We start from the raw sequence: 19709 nt of genomic DNA, 5'->3' as shown, positions 1-19709 counted from the left end.
TCACGTCCGGATGGAAAGCGTCCTGCTACTCAGGCCCAGATGCTAGGATATGCATATTCGTAGATTTGGATAGAAAACACTCTGCAGTTTCTAAAACTGTTTGAATGATGTCTGTGAGTATAACAGAGCTCATATGGCAGGCAAAAACCTGAGAAAAAAATCCAACCAGGAACGGGGAAATCTGAGGTTTGTAGTTTTTCAACTCTTTGCTTATCCAAGATACAGTGGAAATGAGGTCATATTGCACTTCCTAAGGCTTCCACTAGATGTCAACAGTCTTTAGAACCTTGTTTGAGGCTTCTACTGTGAAGTGGGGGCGAATGAAAGGGGAATGAGTCAGAGGTCTGCCAGAGAGCCACGAGCTGACCAGGCGTGTTCACGTGAGAGAGTTAGATCGCGTTCCATTGCATTTCTCAAGACAAAGGAATTCTCCGGTTGGAACATTATTGAAGATTTATGTTAAAAACATCCTAAAGATTGATTCTATACATCGTTTAACATGTTTCTACGGACTGTAACGGAACTTTGACTTTGTCTGCAGCTAGTGATCGCGCGTCATGAATTTTAATTACTGGGTTAAACGCGTGAACAAAAAGGATGTATTTGATCATAAATTATGGACTTCATCGAACAAAACAAACATTTATTGTGGAACTGGGATTCCTGGGAGTGCATTCTGATGAAGATCATCAAAAGTAAGTGAATATTTATAATGCTATTCTGACATCTGCTGACTACACAACATGGCGGATATCTCTTTGGGTTGTGTTGGTCTCTGAGCGCTGTACTCAGATTATTGCATTGTGTGCTTTTTCCGTAAAGTTATTTTGTAATCTGACACAGCGGTTGCTTTAAGGAGAAGTGCATCTAAAATTCCATGCATAACAGTTGTATCTTTTAGCAATGTTTATTATGAGTATTTCTGGAAATTCATGTGGCTCTCTGCAAAATCACCGGATGTTTTGGAACTACTGAACATAACGCGCCAATGTAAACTCTGATTTTTGTATATAAATATGAACTTTACCGAACAAAACATACATGTATTGTGTAACATGAAGTCCTATGAGTGTCATCTGATGAAGATCAAAGGTTAGTGATTAATTTTCTCTTTATTTCTGCTTTTTGTGACTCCTCTCTTTGCCTGGAAAAATGTCTGTTTTTCTGTAACTATGTACTGACCTAACAATCAGTGTGCTTTCGTCGCAAAGCCTTTTTGAAATCGCACACTGTGGCTGGATTTACAACAAGTGTATCTTTAAAATGGTGTAAAATACTTGTTATGTTTGAGGAATTTTAATTATGGGATTTCTGTTGTTTTGAATTTGGCACCCTGCAGTTTCACTGGCTGTTGACGAAGTTAGACGCTACCGTCCCACATACCCTAGAGAGGTTAACTGGGTCATCATTTCGTGGCAAGGGCGGAATCCTCTCAACTACACTGTCCTCAAGAGGCGTCCATTACGCTGCCAGGGATGTTAGGATGTCCAGCCCTGAGAGTGACATTGTAAGGCGTCGCCTATGGACGGATGGTGTGTCACCACTCTAAGGCCCTGGTCGACAGTGTGTGCACTTCAATCAGCGAAGGTCCCAAGTCAATCATATTTTTCAGGAAATGTGATGATATTTGGATGAAACCAGATCAAAGTATGACGTTCAAAGAATGAAAAAAAGATGGTTGCTTCTACATTGATAAAGTTCGATCATAAAGTTACTGGTCCCCTCCCGCATGTCAAACACTGATTCAGCAGGCGGAATTATTAAGGGCTTTTTGTGACATCACAAAAAGTCAAATTTTAATACACTAATGGTGAAGTCATGTTCTCGTACCTAATTTAAAATAAGTACCACCTTGTAACCAACATCGCAAATGGCCGTGGTTTACTTAGCTTGGTAGCTAGTCTACTAGTGCCAAAATTTGACTGCAGCATAACAGCAAATATAACTAGGTTTGCCCTGTTCATCTAAGGCAAAGATAAGTTTCCGCTTCCATTGTTAGCTAGTAACTGGCTAGCTAAGTCTTCAGTCAGAATAGAACAGAAGTGGGGAAAGGGTTGCCCAAAACTCTGATTTAGTTGTCAATCATTACATCAAGATACATGCCAAATGGACAATTCATAAACTTCTTGACATAGTCATGATATATGAACATTGTCAGACAATATATATATTTAAGGAAAAATACCCAGAACTCACCCTGTAAAGTCAACTGAAATTGTCCAAGCTTGCTAGCTTGATAAAGAGTGCTGACAATTCCACCTGGGCTAGATAGCTAAATTAGCCTACAGACAACATGTTGTCAATATTAATGCTGTTACAATAACAAAACAGTTGGAAACAAATATTTGGTGAAACCATGATGCGATGTATGACAGGATTGGATGTTGCATGCAATTTCAATGTTGTTCGAGTTGCTTTGTGTATCGGCAAAATTGCTTGAGAAAATGTCACTGCAACACTGCATCCATGTTGCTTCAAAGAACCGCCAGTCAAGGCGAGCTCCCCATCCACTCAGCCTACTAGCTCACCACCAACTCAAGTCTGTCTTTTCAGACTTCCTGGTAGTTGAACATGAGAAAAACCAGTTTAAATTTTAGGGGGGAAAAACACACTATACAGTGATTTCGGAATGTATTCAGACCCCTTGACTTTTTATCACATTTTATTATGTTACAGCCTTATTCTAAAATTGATTAAATAGTCCCCCCTCCTCATAATGACACATTTAAATTAAAAACAGGAGCGCCGCAAAGCGGTAAGCCCACTCAAGCTCACAGAACGGGACAGTGCTGATGAAGGTTGCTCGTAAAAATTGTCTGTCCTCGGTTGCAACACTCACTACCAAGTCCCAAACTACCTCTGGAAGCAACATCAGCACAAGAACTGTTAGTCAGGAGCTTAATGAAATGGGTTTCCATGGCCGAGCAGACGCACACAAACCTAAGATCACCATGCAAAATGTCTGGCGTCGGCTGGAGTGGTGTAAACCTCACCGTAACTAGAGACTCTAGACAGTGGAAATGCATTCCGTGGAGTGATTGATCACTCTTCACCGTGTGGTAGTCCGACGGACAAATATGGATGCCAGGAGAACGCTACCTGCCCGAAAGCATAGTACCAACTGTAAAGTTTGGTGGAGGAGGAATAATGGTCTGGGTTGTTTCTTGATTTGGGCTAGGCCCCTTAGTTCCAGTAAAGGGAAATCTTAACGCTACAGCAAACAATGACATTCTAGACAATTCTGTGCTTCCAATTTTGTGGCAACGGTTTGGGGAACGCCCTTTCCTGTTTCAGCATGACAATGCCCCTCTGCATAAAGTGAGGTCCATATAGAAATTGTTTGTTAAGATTGGTGTGGAAGAACTTCACTGGCCTGCACAGAGCTCTGACCTCAACCCCATTGAACACCTTTGGGATGAATTGGAACGCTGACTCAGAGCCAGGCCTAATCGCCCAACATCAGTACCCGACCTCACTTATGCTCGTGGCTGAATGGAAGCAAGTCCCCGCAGCAATGTTCCAAAATCTAGTGGAAAGCTTTCCCAGGAGGCTGTTATAGCAGCAAAGGGGGGAGACCAACTCCAAATTAATGCCCATGATTTTGGAATGAGATGTCCGACGAGCAGGTGTATACATACATTTGGTCATGTAGCATATAATGTTTTATCAGAATAACTGTTTGAGACTTTTAAGTCATGAGCAAAAATGTGTTAGGGCCTCAACTATAATGTGTCAACAATAAGTGATGATGTAAAATTGCTGACTGTAGCAGATCTGTAGTGCTATGCTACATTGACAACAATAAATATGAAATCAGCCAAAGAAGCCATAATGCTTCATACAAAATAGTTTTGAGTCTTGATGTTGAATTGCAACGCACTTTGTTTTGTCTGACAACATTGTGTGCGTACGGTAGGGTAATTTGTAACCTTTGGCACAGCACGTCACACCAGGCACTAAGTCTGAACATGCTAGTTTACAGTGGCCAGGTCACCACAACTCAACCCACAGACCAGGAGACCAGATAAAGAGGACTTGTGTTGCAGCAGATTCCAGTTGTGTGAAATGTCCCTATAGTTGATTAAAAAATACATTCAAAAAAAAAATTCTGACATCTCTCATTGTGGGAAAAATAACAAGTGTAAAAAAATGTGTCCCATTCATTACACATGTGACATCTGTGTCACTGCCTGGCGCCCCTACAGAAAGGGATATAAAGGAAATCGTGGTGAAACCACTGACGTTGGGCTAAACATTTATTTTCACTGCTTGTAAGCAGTGGATTTCCAGTTGGGCTGCTTCCAAAGCGTTGTTCATCACAAATGTAGAAACGAATGGGAGCTAAAAAGCTGGCCTTCCCCCTTCCTCTGCAATCTGACAGGGAGATATGTAGCTCCTAAAATAAGAGCTGATTCCACACTTCAGCCCCAGTCACTTCCATATCTCACAGCGTGAGGCCAGAAATGATAAAAGCTCAGCACTTCTCTAATGAGACTGTGACAAACGCGAGTGCCACAAGCACACACACTACAAAGAAAATATACATAGGCCTATATGATTGTGTAGGGAAACCCAATAAGTTCCATCTCCCACAATGGATAGTCCTACTGCAGCACACGGACACAAAAGCCTACAGTAGGAGGGCATAGGCTAGCCAAATACCTCAACTCCATGATGATTTCTCCACGGAGTTGAAGCACAGACTAGAGTTTTTGAAATTACCTCAGACTTAAACATTTAAAATTCTTAAACATTTACCATGTAGGCCTACCAATGTTTGTCCTCTGTTGTAGCGTGCTTTTTTGTTTGCTGAAATGTAATAAAACGTTAATCAAATACAACCACCGACTGTTTCCTTATTGCTGTTGCTCTAAGACAGCAACTCAGCGAATATGCCAATTCAATTACAAGAAGGAAACAGTCCGTGGTTTTACTTGATTAACGTTTTATTTAAGAAATGTGGATTTCAAACAAAGACACGCAACAGAGAACAAACATAGGTACACAGTAAATTTAAAGAATTTACATTTTAAGTATCGACTGCATATCGACTCAAAGGAGTCAGAGTTTATTTTAATTTTAAACTCTACACACAAAAAAGTTACTTTTGCTCCATCATATTTTGTTACTTTACACGATCAATTTATGTTTCATGGCGGAATTATATTGTCTGTGGTAGAATTTACTTAAGGGGATAATCCACCACAAACCACTAATTCCTATGATTAACAGGTAAAGAGCACTAATATGTGAAAATAATTATTTGTGAAGAAATTCTTCATTTTGTCTTTATATAAAGTTGGTAGCAACATGTGAAAATCAGTGGAAATCTGTTGCAGCTCAACTACAAAATGCAATGCTCTCTCTGTGCTGGATGGCTAGCTGGCAACCAAACGTAGCTACGCACAATAATACCATAGTCAATATCAGCATGTGAAGTAGCTAGCTATCGAGCTGTAAAATCGCCTAAACAAACTGGACTATCCATTTAGGCGTCTATCTCACAGAGTTCAACTGCAGTTCGCCTCTGCCCAGAGCAAGTGCAGAATATGCAGCTAATGCAACAATGGCCCTTTCCCAGGTTTCCCACAGGGTGCTGTGCGATATGGTACTTGAAGGAGAAACCGTTTAGACACCGTTTAGATTGAGCACATCTAAGCGAAATATATACTTTGTCAAGATGATATAGACAGATAGATGTTTTAAGACAAGTACGCCCATACCATCTATTGGATGATTTGGCGATCTGTAGCGCAGGTAATTGTTTTAAAAGCATTTTGAAATGTGATAGTGTGTTATCCCCTATCTCCAGTGACGAGAACCATGTAGCTATGACGCGTTCCTACACAATTTCCTGATTTCACAAATGGACCACTTAGAAGTGAAATCATAGGGATAGAACCTAGGCGTAAAAAAATGTAATGACTTATTTCTGGCTGTGGATTATCCCTTTAACTCAGTGGAACTTGATGTGCAGAAAGATTAATTCATGTAGAAATTAACTATTCAAATTTCCTTCTGTCAAAAACATATATTTGGGGGGGGGAGGGGGGGGGCTCATTAGAGAGCTCAAAGAGCATGCTTTGCAACCGTACATTTGTACATTGACATGTGTCATTTAGCAGACACTGAAGTTGTTCAATAAAAACATGCATTCAACTAAGTTAAATAAACAACCACATGTAAAAAGTTGAAAGTTTATATAACCGTCACTGTAGTTAAACTGGTCTGTTCCCTGTACTACGCTGTTTACTGCTGGCTTAGGAGTTGGCAGAGAAGCTCATAGAAGAGAAAGAAGCAGATGGGTGTACAAAGCTCCCTTCACTATACCAGTTATTTGGAAATAAAACTTTTGAATGTAAAGTGCATTTTTCATTTAGTAGTTAGGACAAACAACTCAGTGCTAAAACTGACAACATTCATTTGGGAGGTACTGGTTCTAATTGAGTTGAAACATGATTACCTGAATACATTTAATCAATCGGACAATCATTTCAAATTATTATTTCTCAATTGTTTGTATTTCAATAACAGAATTTAAAAAAGTAGATATTTTTACATTAAATGATCTGTTTCCATTAGGTGTAAACTACTGTCCTAAAATGTTATTGTCGATCCAAATATAATTTTTAGTGTAGTCTGAGCCCAACTCTGTGGATGAAATCATTGTGGAGTTCTTGGCTAGGCATGGGCTAGCCTTATTTAGGAGGGACATATGAGATTCATTATTTCCTGAGAACACCAATTAGAAAACCAAAGTCAATTTAAAATAAAATAAATTATGACCACATGATTCTGTGGATTAAAAGAAGATCCTAATTGGTGCTCAGAATGATGAAGCAAAATGATTTTTGACAGGTGCTAGATAGGTTTCACATCTGCTACACCTGCCACACGCTGGCCAAATAACTTTAGTGTGGCCTTGAAAGAAATGCATTACAATTATTCCGGGAATGATATTGCATTCATAATTGTAAGCAAGTGAACTGGCTGAGTTGGGAAAATAAGGCAACCAGTATGCAAATATTTCTCTACATTGAGAGATTAATGGTAATTGTTCTCAGGTATATACACATTATTCATTACTTCACTAGATTTATGATTAACAACAACCTAGGTTACTTGGAACACCCTGACATCTACCTTCTTAATTTGACTTGCTGCCATTAGCGACATCAGCTGCAACAAGTATAATAGAAACTTGAGCACTGGTGATGGCCGCAGCAGGAAGGAAATATACCCCGGTCGTTTTAAAATACTATTTTGGTTTTCTAACTAAGTGTCAATGAACAATACACAGAACAATTTGAGTGTATATAAAACAAATCCTTACTGGTTCGTGGGCGGCGCTGAGAGGGGGAAGACCACCTCCTCTTCCTCGTATTCAGGTCCATCCTGCATGTCGCTTTCATCCACAGTTCCGAGTCCCCCGTAGCCTGGGGGCGGTGGGGGAGGTGGTGGCAGAGGTGGGAAGACACTTGACCCGTCGGGACCCACCGATGTGGGTGACATCCGGATGCCGGGTCCCTCCGAGGTGGGGGAGTAACACACACTGCCAATGGTCCCTGAACTTGTTCCTAGAATAATTGCATGTCCGCCACTCCCTGTAGCGGACAAGGCAGGTCTGGCAATATCTCCTCCAGACACGGGGTAAATCATACTTATATCAGGGGGGGAGTCTGGGGAGGTGTTCAACGGGTGGCGGAGGTTTGTTGCAGCTCCCTGGCCCAAATCAGTGACCCGCACTCTGGTCGGGTTGGGATAAAACGGAAAATGGGCCGTCTCTGGGCCTCCGCCGCCCGCCACCCCTTTCCCTGCCGAGACAGAGCCCGTATCCTCGCTACTGACCTCCGCAGCCATCATTTTCGTTAAATACGTAGAGGGGAATAAGTCGAGAAGGGAACCTGCCCTTCCCCTCTAGTCTTGCAGCACCCCCTCACTGTTTGGGTTGGTAAAAACAACACCAAAAGTTTATTGGAAAACAACACGTTTACGGTAGCCAGTTAGCGCTTAGCTAATAACGCAAACTCGTTAGCTAAACTCTAGCCAAAGCTAGTTACCTACATTAGCTAGCTATGAAGACACGAGTTTTCATGAGTTTAAAGTTCTGCTAGAATTGCGGTTTTGAAAATAACGTTTAAATACCTGAAGGGAGAGGCAGATGACGTATTTTATTCCTTTTTTTCCCTAGTCCTGCCTGCTCCCTCGGCAGCCACCAGTCTACTTGTCGGTAAGTATTGTTTTATTGTCACTGCCTGTGTGTGAAATCCTGTATTGTGCTGTTGTTGTTTTGCTCCTACGGAGATCCCAAATGTCTTAGTATGCCACCACAAACGGCCCCCTCTGTCGCCTGAACCCCTGGTGGACTTCGTTTAACCGATGTAGCCCACCAACTGAGGTAATTACAGCTCTTGCGTAAATTCGCGTTTCTTTCTCGATTACGGGGCTGGAGGCTTGCTGCCGCCGCTATTCGCTCCCTCCCTCTCCCCACTCTGCTCGCTAACGCGCAGGCCCAGCCAAGAGAGTACCGAGTAAATTCACTGCGCGAGCTGCATCCATTATATCTGCTATCGGTGAGGAAGTGAAAAGCAGTGTCAACACCGGATTACACTACAATCACTCCATTAAAAGGAGGGAATTGTCATACCATTCATATGATGAATGTGGCACGCCACATGTATGACACGCGTTACCTTTGAATAGTAATTCAGAACCACACATAGTACTGTCTGATACTGGACCCTTTCAATGGTGATTTTAACTGAGACCGCGTGCGCATGTTCACCATAGAAGCCAAAACATTTCCCGGGATTTTTTTGTCAACTTCCTGGGTTTTCATATTTAGATTAAGCATGATTCTTATAAAAGCATGCTTGATTTATAAATTGGTGAGCTGTTTAGACCCTGATTTTAATAGTTGCGTAGTCTCTGAGCTAGCCAAGTTGGCAAGTATTGACAAAATAATGTTAGTTACAGCAGCTAGCTATAATTTAAAAAAAGATTAGCTAGCTAACGGATTCTCGTCACGTTGTGTAGCTAACGTTACATGTAATTTCTCTGTTCCACTCTAGTCTGTTCCCACTCAATGATGACTTCTCCAATCACTCAGGTGTGTTCAACAATTCCTTTCAATGTTTGTCTGAAAATAATAAGTAAAACACTGACAGGTGAAATATATAATCAGATTAGCTAGCTACTTGTCATTAGGCTTTTAATTGGGAAATCAGCAGTTTCTACATACATCTTTGGACTTATAAATGAATTATATGTACCCATTTGATTCTTGAAGAATATAACTTATACATGCCTTATGAGCTTAGTTCAACTGTCATACCCCACCAGAACCCCAAATATAAGATTGTTTTACTCCAATGTTTGTAAACAAAATAAATGAAAAACAAACACTGTATAGCCTCAAGCTATATCATGGATGGTCAGTCCTTGCTTCCATAGCTCTGTCTAAGAATTTGAGAGTGGAAACATTTCTCCAGCCCTGTCCAATATATATACAGTGCTCAAAAAAATAAAGGGAACACTAAAATAACACATCCTAGATCTGAATGAATGAAATATTCTTATTAAATACTTTTTTCTTTACATAGTTGAATGTGCTGACAACAAAATCACACAAAAATGATCAATGGAAATCAAATTTATCAACCCATGGAGGTCTGGATTTGGAGTCACACTCAAAATTAAAGTGGAAAACCACACTACAGGCTGATCCAACTTTGATGTAATGTCCTTAAAACAAGTCAAAATGAGGCTCAGTAGTGTGTGTGGCCTCCACGTGCCTGTATGACCTCCCTACAACACCTGGGCATGCTCCTGATGAGGTGGTGGATGGTCTCCTGAGGCATCTCCTCCCAGACCTGGACTAAAGCATCCGCCAACTCCTGGACAGTCTGTGGTGCAACGTGGCGTTGGTGGATGGAGCGAGACATGATGTCCCAGATGTGCTCAATTGGATTCAGGTCTGGGGAACGGGCGGGCCAGTCCATAGCATCAATGCCTTCCTCTTGCAGGAACTGCTGACACACTCCAGCCACATGAGGTCTAGTATTGTCTTGCATTAGGAGGAACCCAGGGCCAACCGCACCAGCATATGGTCTCACAAGGGGTCTGAGGATCTCATCTCGGTACCTAATGGGCTACCTCTGGCGAGCACATGGAGGGCTGTGCGGCCCCCCAAAGAAATGCCACCCCACACCATGACTGACCCACCACCAAACCGGTCATGCTGGAGGATGTTGCAGGCAGTAGAACGTTCTCCACGGCGTCTCCAGACTCTGTCACGTCTGTCACGTGCTCAGTGTGAACCTGCTTTCATCTGTGAAGAGCACAGGGCGCCAGTGGCGAATTTGCCAATCTTGGTGTTCTCTGGCAAATGCCAAACGTCCTGCATGGTGTTGGGCTGTAAGCACAACCCCCACCTGTGGACGTCGGGCCCTCATACCACCCTCATGGAGTCTGTTTCTGACCGTTTGAGCAGACACATGCACATTTGTGGCCTGCTGGAGGTCATTTTGCAGGGCTCTGGCAGTGCTCCTCCTGCTCAAAGGCGGAGGTAGCGGTCCTGCTGCTGGGTTGTTGCCCTCCTACGGCCTCCTCCACGTCTCCTGATGTACTGGCCTGTCTCCTGGTAGCGCCTCCATGCTCTGGACACTACGCTGACAGACACAGCAAACCTTCTTGCCACAGCTCGCATTGATGTGCCATCCTGGATGAGCTGCACTACCTGAGCCACTTGTGTGGGTTGTAGACTCCGTCTCATGCTACCACTAGAGTGAAAGCACCGCCAGCATTCAAAAGTGACCAAAACATCAGCCAGGAAGCATAGGAACTGAGAAGTGGTCTGTGGTCACCACATGCAGAACCACTCCTTTATTGGGGGTGTCTTGCTAATTGCCTATAATTTCCACCTGTTGTTTATTCCATTTGCACAACAGCATGTGAAATTTATTGTCAATCAGTGTTGCTTCCTAAGTGGACAGTTTGATTTCACAGAAGTGTGATTGACTTGGAGTTACATTGTGTTGTTTAAGTGTTCCCTTTATTTTTTTGAGCAGTGTATATTTTTTTTACCAAAACAGAGACATGGAAGAAACTTAATCGCAGCTTTAGTGGTTTTCATTTGCTTCATATTGTAACCTGCAGTAGGCTATCTATGTGAGTGAAGTACAATGAAAATACTGGTTCCAACTACCCTGACCAAGGGCTGTTGGTCTTGCTGGCAAAGGCTAATCCCCTGTCAGTTAGACCAAATGGCTTGAAGGCTCTTATTCAAAGACTAGGAAACACTTATATATAGCCATGTTACAATTTAATATTTCATATATCTTTGTTGTTGTTGTTTGTTGTTGTTGTTAGCTAACATCAGGGGCATCCTTGTGTATTATCATGAACAGGGTATGAAAAGGAGGTCCTTAGCCCTGGTGACGAAGGCTGCTGCAGGTACAGGACTACCTGTGTCTTTAGTTAAGGTATGAAATGGAGGGAAGAGGTGGCGCAAGAGAGGAAGGGAGGTGGAATTAGAGACGTGACTAGGGTTGGTGGATTTTGAGGGGTTAGTGGCAAGAGGGGATTGGGTACACATTGATTTCGGGGAGAGTGGGTAAAGAAATAGGCTGTGTTCTGACACCCTGCATCCAGAAGTGTTCACACTTTCATTTCACCCACTGCATCTAAAAGCATTGGATTGGTACGAGCATAATGGGGAGACATTCCACCATAGCACAAAATTACTGACTGACCCCAGGCCAAGTTCTTTTCTTTCCTAACCCCCTGTATTATTAGAATATTGTGAAAAAAAGAACAATCCACTACCTAAAACACTGCAGATTAGGCAGGATCAGGCAACAGTGTAAAATCATGTTTAATTACTGTACTGTAAACAGCATTTTATCAACATAGAAGTTATACAGTGTTATGCTTGAATGTTTTTAGTTGACTTACATCTAACGACAATGCTTTCCTTTTGAAATTACAGAACTGGATTGGTAACTATGGGTGTTCACTTAATACCTCCTGCAACACCCGGCGTCGCAAAGCTGCTGGTTATAAGCGCGGTGTCTGCCTATAACTTGTTTTGCGCAGAGCTGCTGAAGGGGAAATGTATGTATTCTCAGATTAATGTTTATTCCAACATAAAACATCTAGTCCTACATTCTGATGTGAAATGTTGAGATTTGCTCTATCACTTTCACTTCTCCATTCCATAATGCGTCTTTCCACAGTAGTCCTATTTTAGTCAGAAAAATATGATATATTCCTCATTTCAAATAAGACTGTTTCCTGCTGGATGTTTTTAAAGGGGGTTTTAAGTAAGAGTTTTATTTAAACAATGGTATTAATTCATTTTAATTTGGCGGACGCCTTTCGGGACACTCAAAGACATCTTACATTAAAAGTAGGCCTACATAAAATGAAATGCGGTACGTAAAGTCATAAAATGAAGTGCGTCAATCAACAGTGCAATTTAAAATAGAAACAATCTAAAATCAAAGGACCAGACAAAATAGGACAGATAAAAAGAGGAGGGAGTGGGTGGGAAGAGGATACAAACCCAGTTTAGGGTAAGGGTTTGGTTTAAGGTGGTAGATTACCCAGTTTAGGGTAAGGATTTGGTTTAAGGTGGTGGGTTACCAGGTTTAGAGTAAGGGTTTGGTTTACGGTGGTAGGGTACCCAGTTTAGGGTAAAGGTTTGGTTTAAGGTGGTAGAGTTTGGAATAGGAGCTAAAGGCCCGGGCACACATGGTGGAATGGGGGGAGACAAGGAGACCAGCAGAGGAGGAGCGGATGGAGCGGGAGGGGGCATAGACTGGGAGAAGATCAGAGAGGTAGGTTGTGGAGGGCTTTGTAGGTGAGGAGGAGGATTTTAAAGTTAATACAGGATACCACAGGGAGCCAGGATTGGTTTGACGTGTTCAGTTGATCTGGTGCTGGTGTGAGTTCTGTCAGCAGTTCAGAACCAGTTGGAGTCTATTGATGAGTTTGGTGGGGATCTGGTGAGGAGAGTGTTACAGTAGTCTAGTCGGGAAGTAACGAAGGCATAGATGAGGGTTTCGGTGCTGTAGTGGCGGAGGTGGAGGAATGCTGTCCGGGTGCTGGTTTTTATGTGGGAAGAAGGAACTATCCAGGGAGGGACCGAGGCTTTTGACTTGTGTTTTAGAGAGGGACCAGGAAACCATCTTTGGTGATGCTTTGAAAGAGTGGATTTGGCGCTGATGAGCATGACCTCTTTTGTTGCTGTTGAGTTTGAAAAGGTTCATGCTCATCCAGCTCTGGATGTTGTGAAGGCAGGGGAGTGGTGGGTTTGGTGGAGAGGTAGAGCTGGGTGTCATCAGCATAGCAGTGGAAGTGAACTTTGTGATGTTGCATGATCTTGCCCAGGGGTAGGAGGAATATGGATTCTTCTGACAATAAGCGTTCATGGTTGAGGAAGATTTTTGCACATTAATGAGTGATTTACAGGAATGAGGTCCATGGTTTGAATCACAAGTGAAATGTATTCAGAAATCTATTACTTAAAACTATGTGGCTCACTACAAATCACTTGTCAATCCATAATAATTCAGCAGTTGTGAGATGGGATGCCTACAATAAGTGGTAATGACGTTGTATCTATTCACGCTACATCAAGCTGCCCTCAATCCTATATAACTAGTACACAATAATTTATGCAGTATCAACATTGTTCTGAAACAGGTTGGCTGGAGTTGTGCTGTTATCTAACAACCAATACTGCTTGACTGTAATTACATAGCAGTAAGTACAAAGTGATGCCAAGTTTCTTAATTCATTTCCAAGTGCTGGAGGTCATACTACCAGCCTGCCATTACTGGAAATTTGGTCTAAGTCACCTTCACCTTTCTTGTCCTCTGAAGGCACTCCAACATTTACAATTAATGGGAATCTTCTAGCCACTGGGAAACACTGGAAATGTATAGGGAAAACCCCACCCACCAATAACGAGACGCAAGTAGGCGCAATCACAATTAGGTGACGCATGTCACACCAATGAAACATTCGACTTGGGTATTCCGTGATGTTCAATTAGAGAACAATTTAAAAGTGAATTGTTTCATTACACTTGTGCTCTTCATTACATAAAGCAATTTGTTTTCCAACATATTTAGAAAGAGGTTAAGCTACACATGCCTAAGTTGCATGACTAAGTCGCTTACAAGTGTCTGCTTAATGGCGTATATTATGTGGGGACTATAATAGCTTTATAATATTGATACATCATGGGTCACGTGTGTTATTGTGTGTTTATAACCTACTGTATCTGGCCTGTTAATCAGTTGAATATCTGATTAAATAGTGAAAGAACAAGGTGTGCTCGCCTTAGCTTTGTCACGGTAGAACTGTGTCCCGTGGCACTGGAGCAAAAGCGCCCATTGTCTTGTACCACCGCATCGGTACAATAAACCGGAGATTTGTGACAGTTTTTGTACGTTTTTGTGTGCTATTTTGAGGGGCTGCACTGCTAAATGCAACGTCTCCTATGGTGCGGAGCCTGGTGCAAGGAATTATGAGGAGGCCATTGTTAGAGGAGTGCAGTGAGCAGGTCGGAATGTAGGGGTGCAGAAGGTCAGTAACGTATGAGGGCGCCAGTCCATTGGGTGCTTTGTAGGTGAGCATTAGCAGTTTGAAGGTGATCCTGTATTGGTCAAGTAAGCCAATAGCTCACAACACTTTCACCACGACAATATCCTCTGTTATAGTTGACATCAGTATACAATATTGTCATCTCAGGTGACCCGACAACCCTCAGTGGCAGGTGGGGGAGTTTAGGTGAGATGGAGAGGAGGAAATTCCAGAAGATGGCTGAGGAGCTCAGGGAGTCAAGGGATAAAGGACAGATGACTGAAGACGTTAGGGCAAGAAGAGTTGATGACCACGGTGCACAACTGAGCAAGAGGACAAGTACATTGGAGTGTCTAGTTTGAGAAACAGACGCCTCACAAGTCCTCAACTGGCCTTCTAGGCAGAGTTGCAAAGAAAAAGCCATATCTCAGACTGGCCAATAAAAATACAAGGTTAAGATGGGCAAAAGAACACAGACACTGGACATAGGAACTCTGCCTAGAAGGCCAGCATCCCGGAGTTGCCTCTTCACTGTTGACGTTGAGACTGGTGTTTTGTGGGTACTATTTAATGACGCTGCCAGTTGAGAACTTGTGAGGCGTCTGTTTCTCAAACTAGACACTCTAATGTACTTGTCCTCTTGCTCAGTTGTGCACCGGGGCCTCAGCACTCCTCATTCTATTCTGGTTAGAGACAGTTTGCGCTGTTCCGTGAAGGGAGTAGTCTTCAGTTTCTTGGCAATTTCTCACATGGAATAGCTTTCATTTCTCAGAACAACAATAGACTGACGAGTTTCAGAAGAAAGGTCTTTGTTTCTGGCCATTTTGAGCCTGTAATCGAACCCACAGAAGCTCCAGATACTCAACTAGTCTAAAGAAAGACAGTTTTATTGCTTCTTTAATCAGAACAACAGTTTTCAGCTGTGCTAACATAATTGCAAAATGATTTTCTAATGATCAATTAGCCTTTTAAAATGATAAACTTGCATTTGCTAACACAACATGCCATTGGAACAGAGTAGTGATGGTTTCTGAAAATGGACCTCTGTACGCCTGTGTGTAGATACTCCATTAAAAATCAGTCGTTTCCAGCTACAATAGTAATTTCAACATTAACAACGTATTTCTGATCAATTTAATCTACAAAAAATTTGCTTTTCTTTCAAAAACAAGGACATTTCCAAGTGACCCCAAACTTTTGAACGGTAGTGTATGTTATCCACGCCAAGCTCTCTGTGTCTTCCCTGTTAGATGAATGTGGTGAAAAAGGTTGGTTCCCCTATTGCTCTTTTGAGGATAGGACCATCGTAATTCGATGTCTGGGGCATGAGTTAACCATCAAGCGACCGTCATCTTTTGGAAAGAAACCGCTGGAAGACATACTGGCGAAGGCAGGGGACCTCAAATTTGAAATAATTTTTGTCTCATTCTATCTTGTTTTTGTTCAATTTTCCAATGAAATTTATACTTGACATAACTGAATAGATAGTGTAGGACAGCCCCCGAAATTACTCTTAACAACTGTATGCAAATGGTTTATTGTGTGAAAAGTAAGGGAAGCGCTGCACCATAATATATTTTTGTAGATCAAGTTGCTCTTTTGGTAAAGGGGTTAATGTTTCTCCCTCTCTGATCATGTGTAGAATAATGCCTTATTAATGGCAGTTCATGTTCTGTAGCTTATGGTTTTTCCTTGATATTAATCTTTCAGATCTTTCTTGATAGTCTATTAGTGTAACTTAACAATAGTCCTTTTGCACATTGCTCCAGTCACCCCCAGACGTGGCGAGGGTCGGCCGGGCCCCAGTGCAGCTCCAGTCCCCCCAAGAAGTGGCATGGGCCACAGTGGACCTCCAGTCCCCCCAAGAAACGGCGAGGTCCAGCCTGGCCCCAGTGGAACTCCACTCCCATCCAGACATGGCGAGGGCCAGCCGAGCCACAGTGGACCTCCAGTCCTCCCAAGAAACGGCGAGGTCCAGCCTGGCCCCAGTGGAACTCCACTCCCATCCAGACATGGCGAGGGCCAGTCGGGCTCCAGTGAACCTCCAGTGCCCCTCAGACGTGGTGAGGAACAGACTGGCCTCAGCGGACCTCCGGGGCCCCCCAGACCCCTTGTTGCATCGTCACCTGATCAGCCGGTGGGTCTACATTCTTCCATTTTCAAAAGTCTGTCCAAAATATGCTTCTGCAACCACATTCATTGCAACTAGCGAAGACCCTGAAGCAACAACAAAAATAGGGTTGTTAACACCAAAATGTTCAGTTGAGACCAATCATATTTCAGCTACATTACTGTAGGGGAGGTGTTGTGGGGGCTGAACTACAAAGTAGTAGCCTCTACCTGTTTGTGAATGCAGGGGAAAGGCTATGGGTCATATTACTGGTATGATGTATAATTAGCAATTTTACATTCTTTGTTTCAGACCTTTGTGTTTTTTTCTGGGTATCCTGCCTTGGAGACTTTTCTGGTGGGTCCACTTCTCTTCACTCCACTGAAAACCAAAATTCTATATATTTCCTCATCATCCTTGCTGGTTCAGCTAGTAGTCCACTACACCTGTCACTCGTATAAAAAACCCTGAACCCATTACAGATGTTTGTATTCAAGACCAAACCTTGACTGAAGTTGCCCACAGCGTCCGAATCGCCAAGTGGAGCGCAATTTGCACTTGAAGTCCATTTGCGTGTAAAGAATTTGCTAATGTCGAGCTGATCACATTCCTAGCTGTATTTTGTCTAACCTAGGAATTGACATGTTCCTTTCTAGCTATTTTGTCCTTTACGACATCTTTCAGAAGTTTATATTTCTTTATTGGCCCTTCTTTTACCAAGCAAGTTGACTGAGAACCCAAACTGTTTTACAGCAACAAACTTGGGACAATTTGCATGCATGGGAAGGTGAGGGGTAGAATGGGCCAAAATGAAGTGTACAAAAATCAAGATGTTTTTTGTGGGGTAGGGTCTCTACCTGTACCCCCCCGGGCCCCCAGGTCCCGCAGGTGCTGGGTCAGTGGGACCCATAACTGACACTCTTGGCCATGCTGGTGTCGGATGTGAGTGGTAAAAATGTGGTTGTTTGCTTTGTTTCATAATGGTGCGGATTGAGTCACAAAAATATGTTGAAATTAAGTGTCCAGTATATTGAAATGAAATGCTTCCATCTCATGAGGATAAGTTGTGAGACAGAAAGATGAATGAAAGTAAAATAAATAGTTTTGTTTATCTGTATGATAGTATTTAACTGCATGGCTGTACATTTTAGTCAATTTCATAACTCTACATTAAATATGCAGTTGGTTTTAATGAGTCCTAATACATATGTTTGTGTTACAGATTGTTTCACTCATAATTCACAGTATCACAATTCCAGTGGATCAGAAGTTTACATACACTAAGTTGACTGTGCCTTTAAACAGCTTGGAAAATTCCGGAAATTATGTCATGGCTTTAGAAGCTTCTGATAGGCTAATTGACATCATTTGAGTCAATCAGAGGTGTACCTGTGGATGTATTTCAAGGCCTACCTTCAAACTCAGTGCCTCTTTGCATGACATCATGGGAAAATCAAAAGAAATCTGCCAAGACCTCAGAAAAAAAATTTGTAGACCTCCACAAGTCTGGTTCATCCTTGGGAGCAATTTCCAAACCCCTGAAGGTACCACGTTCATCTGTACAAACAATAGTACGCAAGTATAAACACCATGGTACCACGCAGCCGTCATACCGCTCAGGAAGGAGACGTGTTCTGTCTCCTAGAGATGAACGTACTTTGGTGAGAAAAGGGCAAATCAATCCCAGAACAACAGCAAAGGACCTTGTGAAGATGCTGGAAGAAACAGGTACAAAAGTATATCCACAGTAAAACGAGTCCTATGTCGACATAACCGTAAAGGCCGCTCAGCAAGGAAGAAGCCACTGCTCCAAAACCTCCATAAAAAGGTTTGCAACTGCACATGGGGACAAAGATTGTACTTTTTGGAGAAATGTCCTCTGGTCTGATGAAACAAAAATAGAACCGTTTGGCCATAATGACCATTGTTATGTTTTGCGGAAAAGGGGAGAGGCTTGGAAGCCGAAGAACACCATCCCAACCGTGAAGCACGGGGGTGGCAGCATCGTGTTGTGGGTGTGCTTTGCTGCAGGAGGGACTGGTGCACGTCACAAGATAGATGGCATCATGAGACAGGAAAATTATGTGGATATATTGAAGCCACATCTCAAGACATCAGTCAGGAAGTTAAAGCTTGGTCGCAAATGGTTCTTCCAAATGAATAACGACCCCATGCATACTTCCAAAGTTGTGGCAAAATGGCTTAAGGACAACAAAGTCAAGGTATTGGAGTGGCCATCACAAAGTCCTGACCTCAATCCTATAGAAAATTTGTGGGCAGAACTGAAAAAGTGTGCGTGCAAGGAGGCCTACAAACCTGACTCAGTTACACCAGCTCTGTCAGGAGCAATGGGCCAAAATTCACCAAACTTAGTGGGAAGCTTTTGGAAGGCTACCCGAAACATTTGACCCAAGTTAAACAATATAAAGGCAATGCTACCAAATACTAATTGAGTGAATGTAAACTTCTGACCCACTAGGAATGTGATGAAAGAAATAAAAGCTGAAATAAATCATTCTCTCTACTATTATTCTGACATGTCACATTCTTAAAATAAAGTGGTGATCCTAACTGTAAGTATTCATATTGCTCATTCCAACTGAGCCATATATTTAAAACTGTCTGCTCTGTCATCCATGATTCGGATATAATTACATTTATTGTAAATGTTTCTTATCTTATACATTCTGGAAGCCGTAGGCATAGCAGATATGCATGCTACCTTTTCTCCGGTCACTGTCGTTATTGTCATGAATTAAAGGGCTGTGAAAGCAATGAAAATGTCACAATATATTTAAAGATACAAAATCCAGATACAAATCATGTGTTGATCTATTGTGATGGATGTAGCACCTTCCTTTCCCAATCCATTGGCAAATGACTTTAAACTGCAAGTTTCTGAAATGATTAAGGACAGGGTTCCTCAACTGGCAACCCCTCAAGTTTTATTTTTTGACATTTTCATTGTTGGACATAAAAGACTATAATCAAATCAAATTTTATTAGT

At 42.3% G+C, this 19709-nt stretch overlaps 1 protein-coding gene and 1 long non-coding RNA gene across 4 annotated transcripts in view; one reads left to right on the top strand and one right to left on the bottom strand.

The window, feature by feature from the left end:
• The window catches only part of rasa1a (RAS p21 protein activator (GTPase activating protein) 1a), a 53876-nt gene extending 45172 nt beyond the window's left edge, over positions 1–8704 (bottom strand). The window contains exon 1 of one of the 2 annotated variants that reach the window (XM_039013178.1): positions 7334–8704. In XM_039013178.1, coding sequence (XP_038869106.1) covers positions 7334–7863 — 530 coding nt within the window. In that variant the 5' untranslated portion in view covers positions 7864–8704. The remainder of the gene's footprint in view (positions 1–7333) is intronic. The other variant, XM_039013179.1, reaches the window with a different exon arrangement.
• Positions 7835–17819, top strand: LOC120063056. Of its 2 annotated transcripts, none has more exons than XR_005478456.1 (6): positions 7835–8230; positions 9072–9109; positions 11409–11483; positions 11990–12114; positions 16362–16729; positions 17015–17819. It is a non-coding gene; the product is annotated as an uncharacterized LOC120063056 (long non-coding RNA). The 2 variants fall into 2 exon arrangements; XR_005478457.1 differs by having other exon boundaries at positions 7835–8398.
• Positions 17820–19709: the final 1890 nt, after the last annotated feature.

This window comes from Salvelinus namaycush, chromosome 18, assembly GCF_016432855.1.
Source record: "Salvelinus namaycush isolate Seneca chromosome 18, SaNama_1.0, whole genome shotgun sequence".
Taxonomy (NCBI): Eukaryota; Metazoa; Chordata; class Actinopteri; order Salmoniformes; family Salmonidae; genus Salvelinus; species Salvelinus namaycush.
This window is presented reverse-complemented; position numbering and strand designations above follow the sequence as displayed.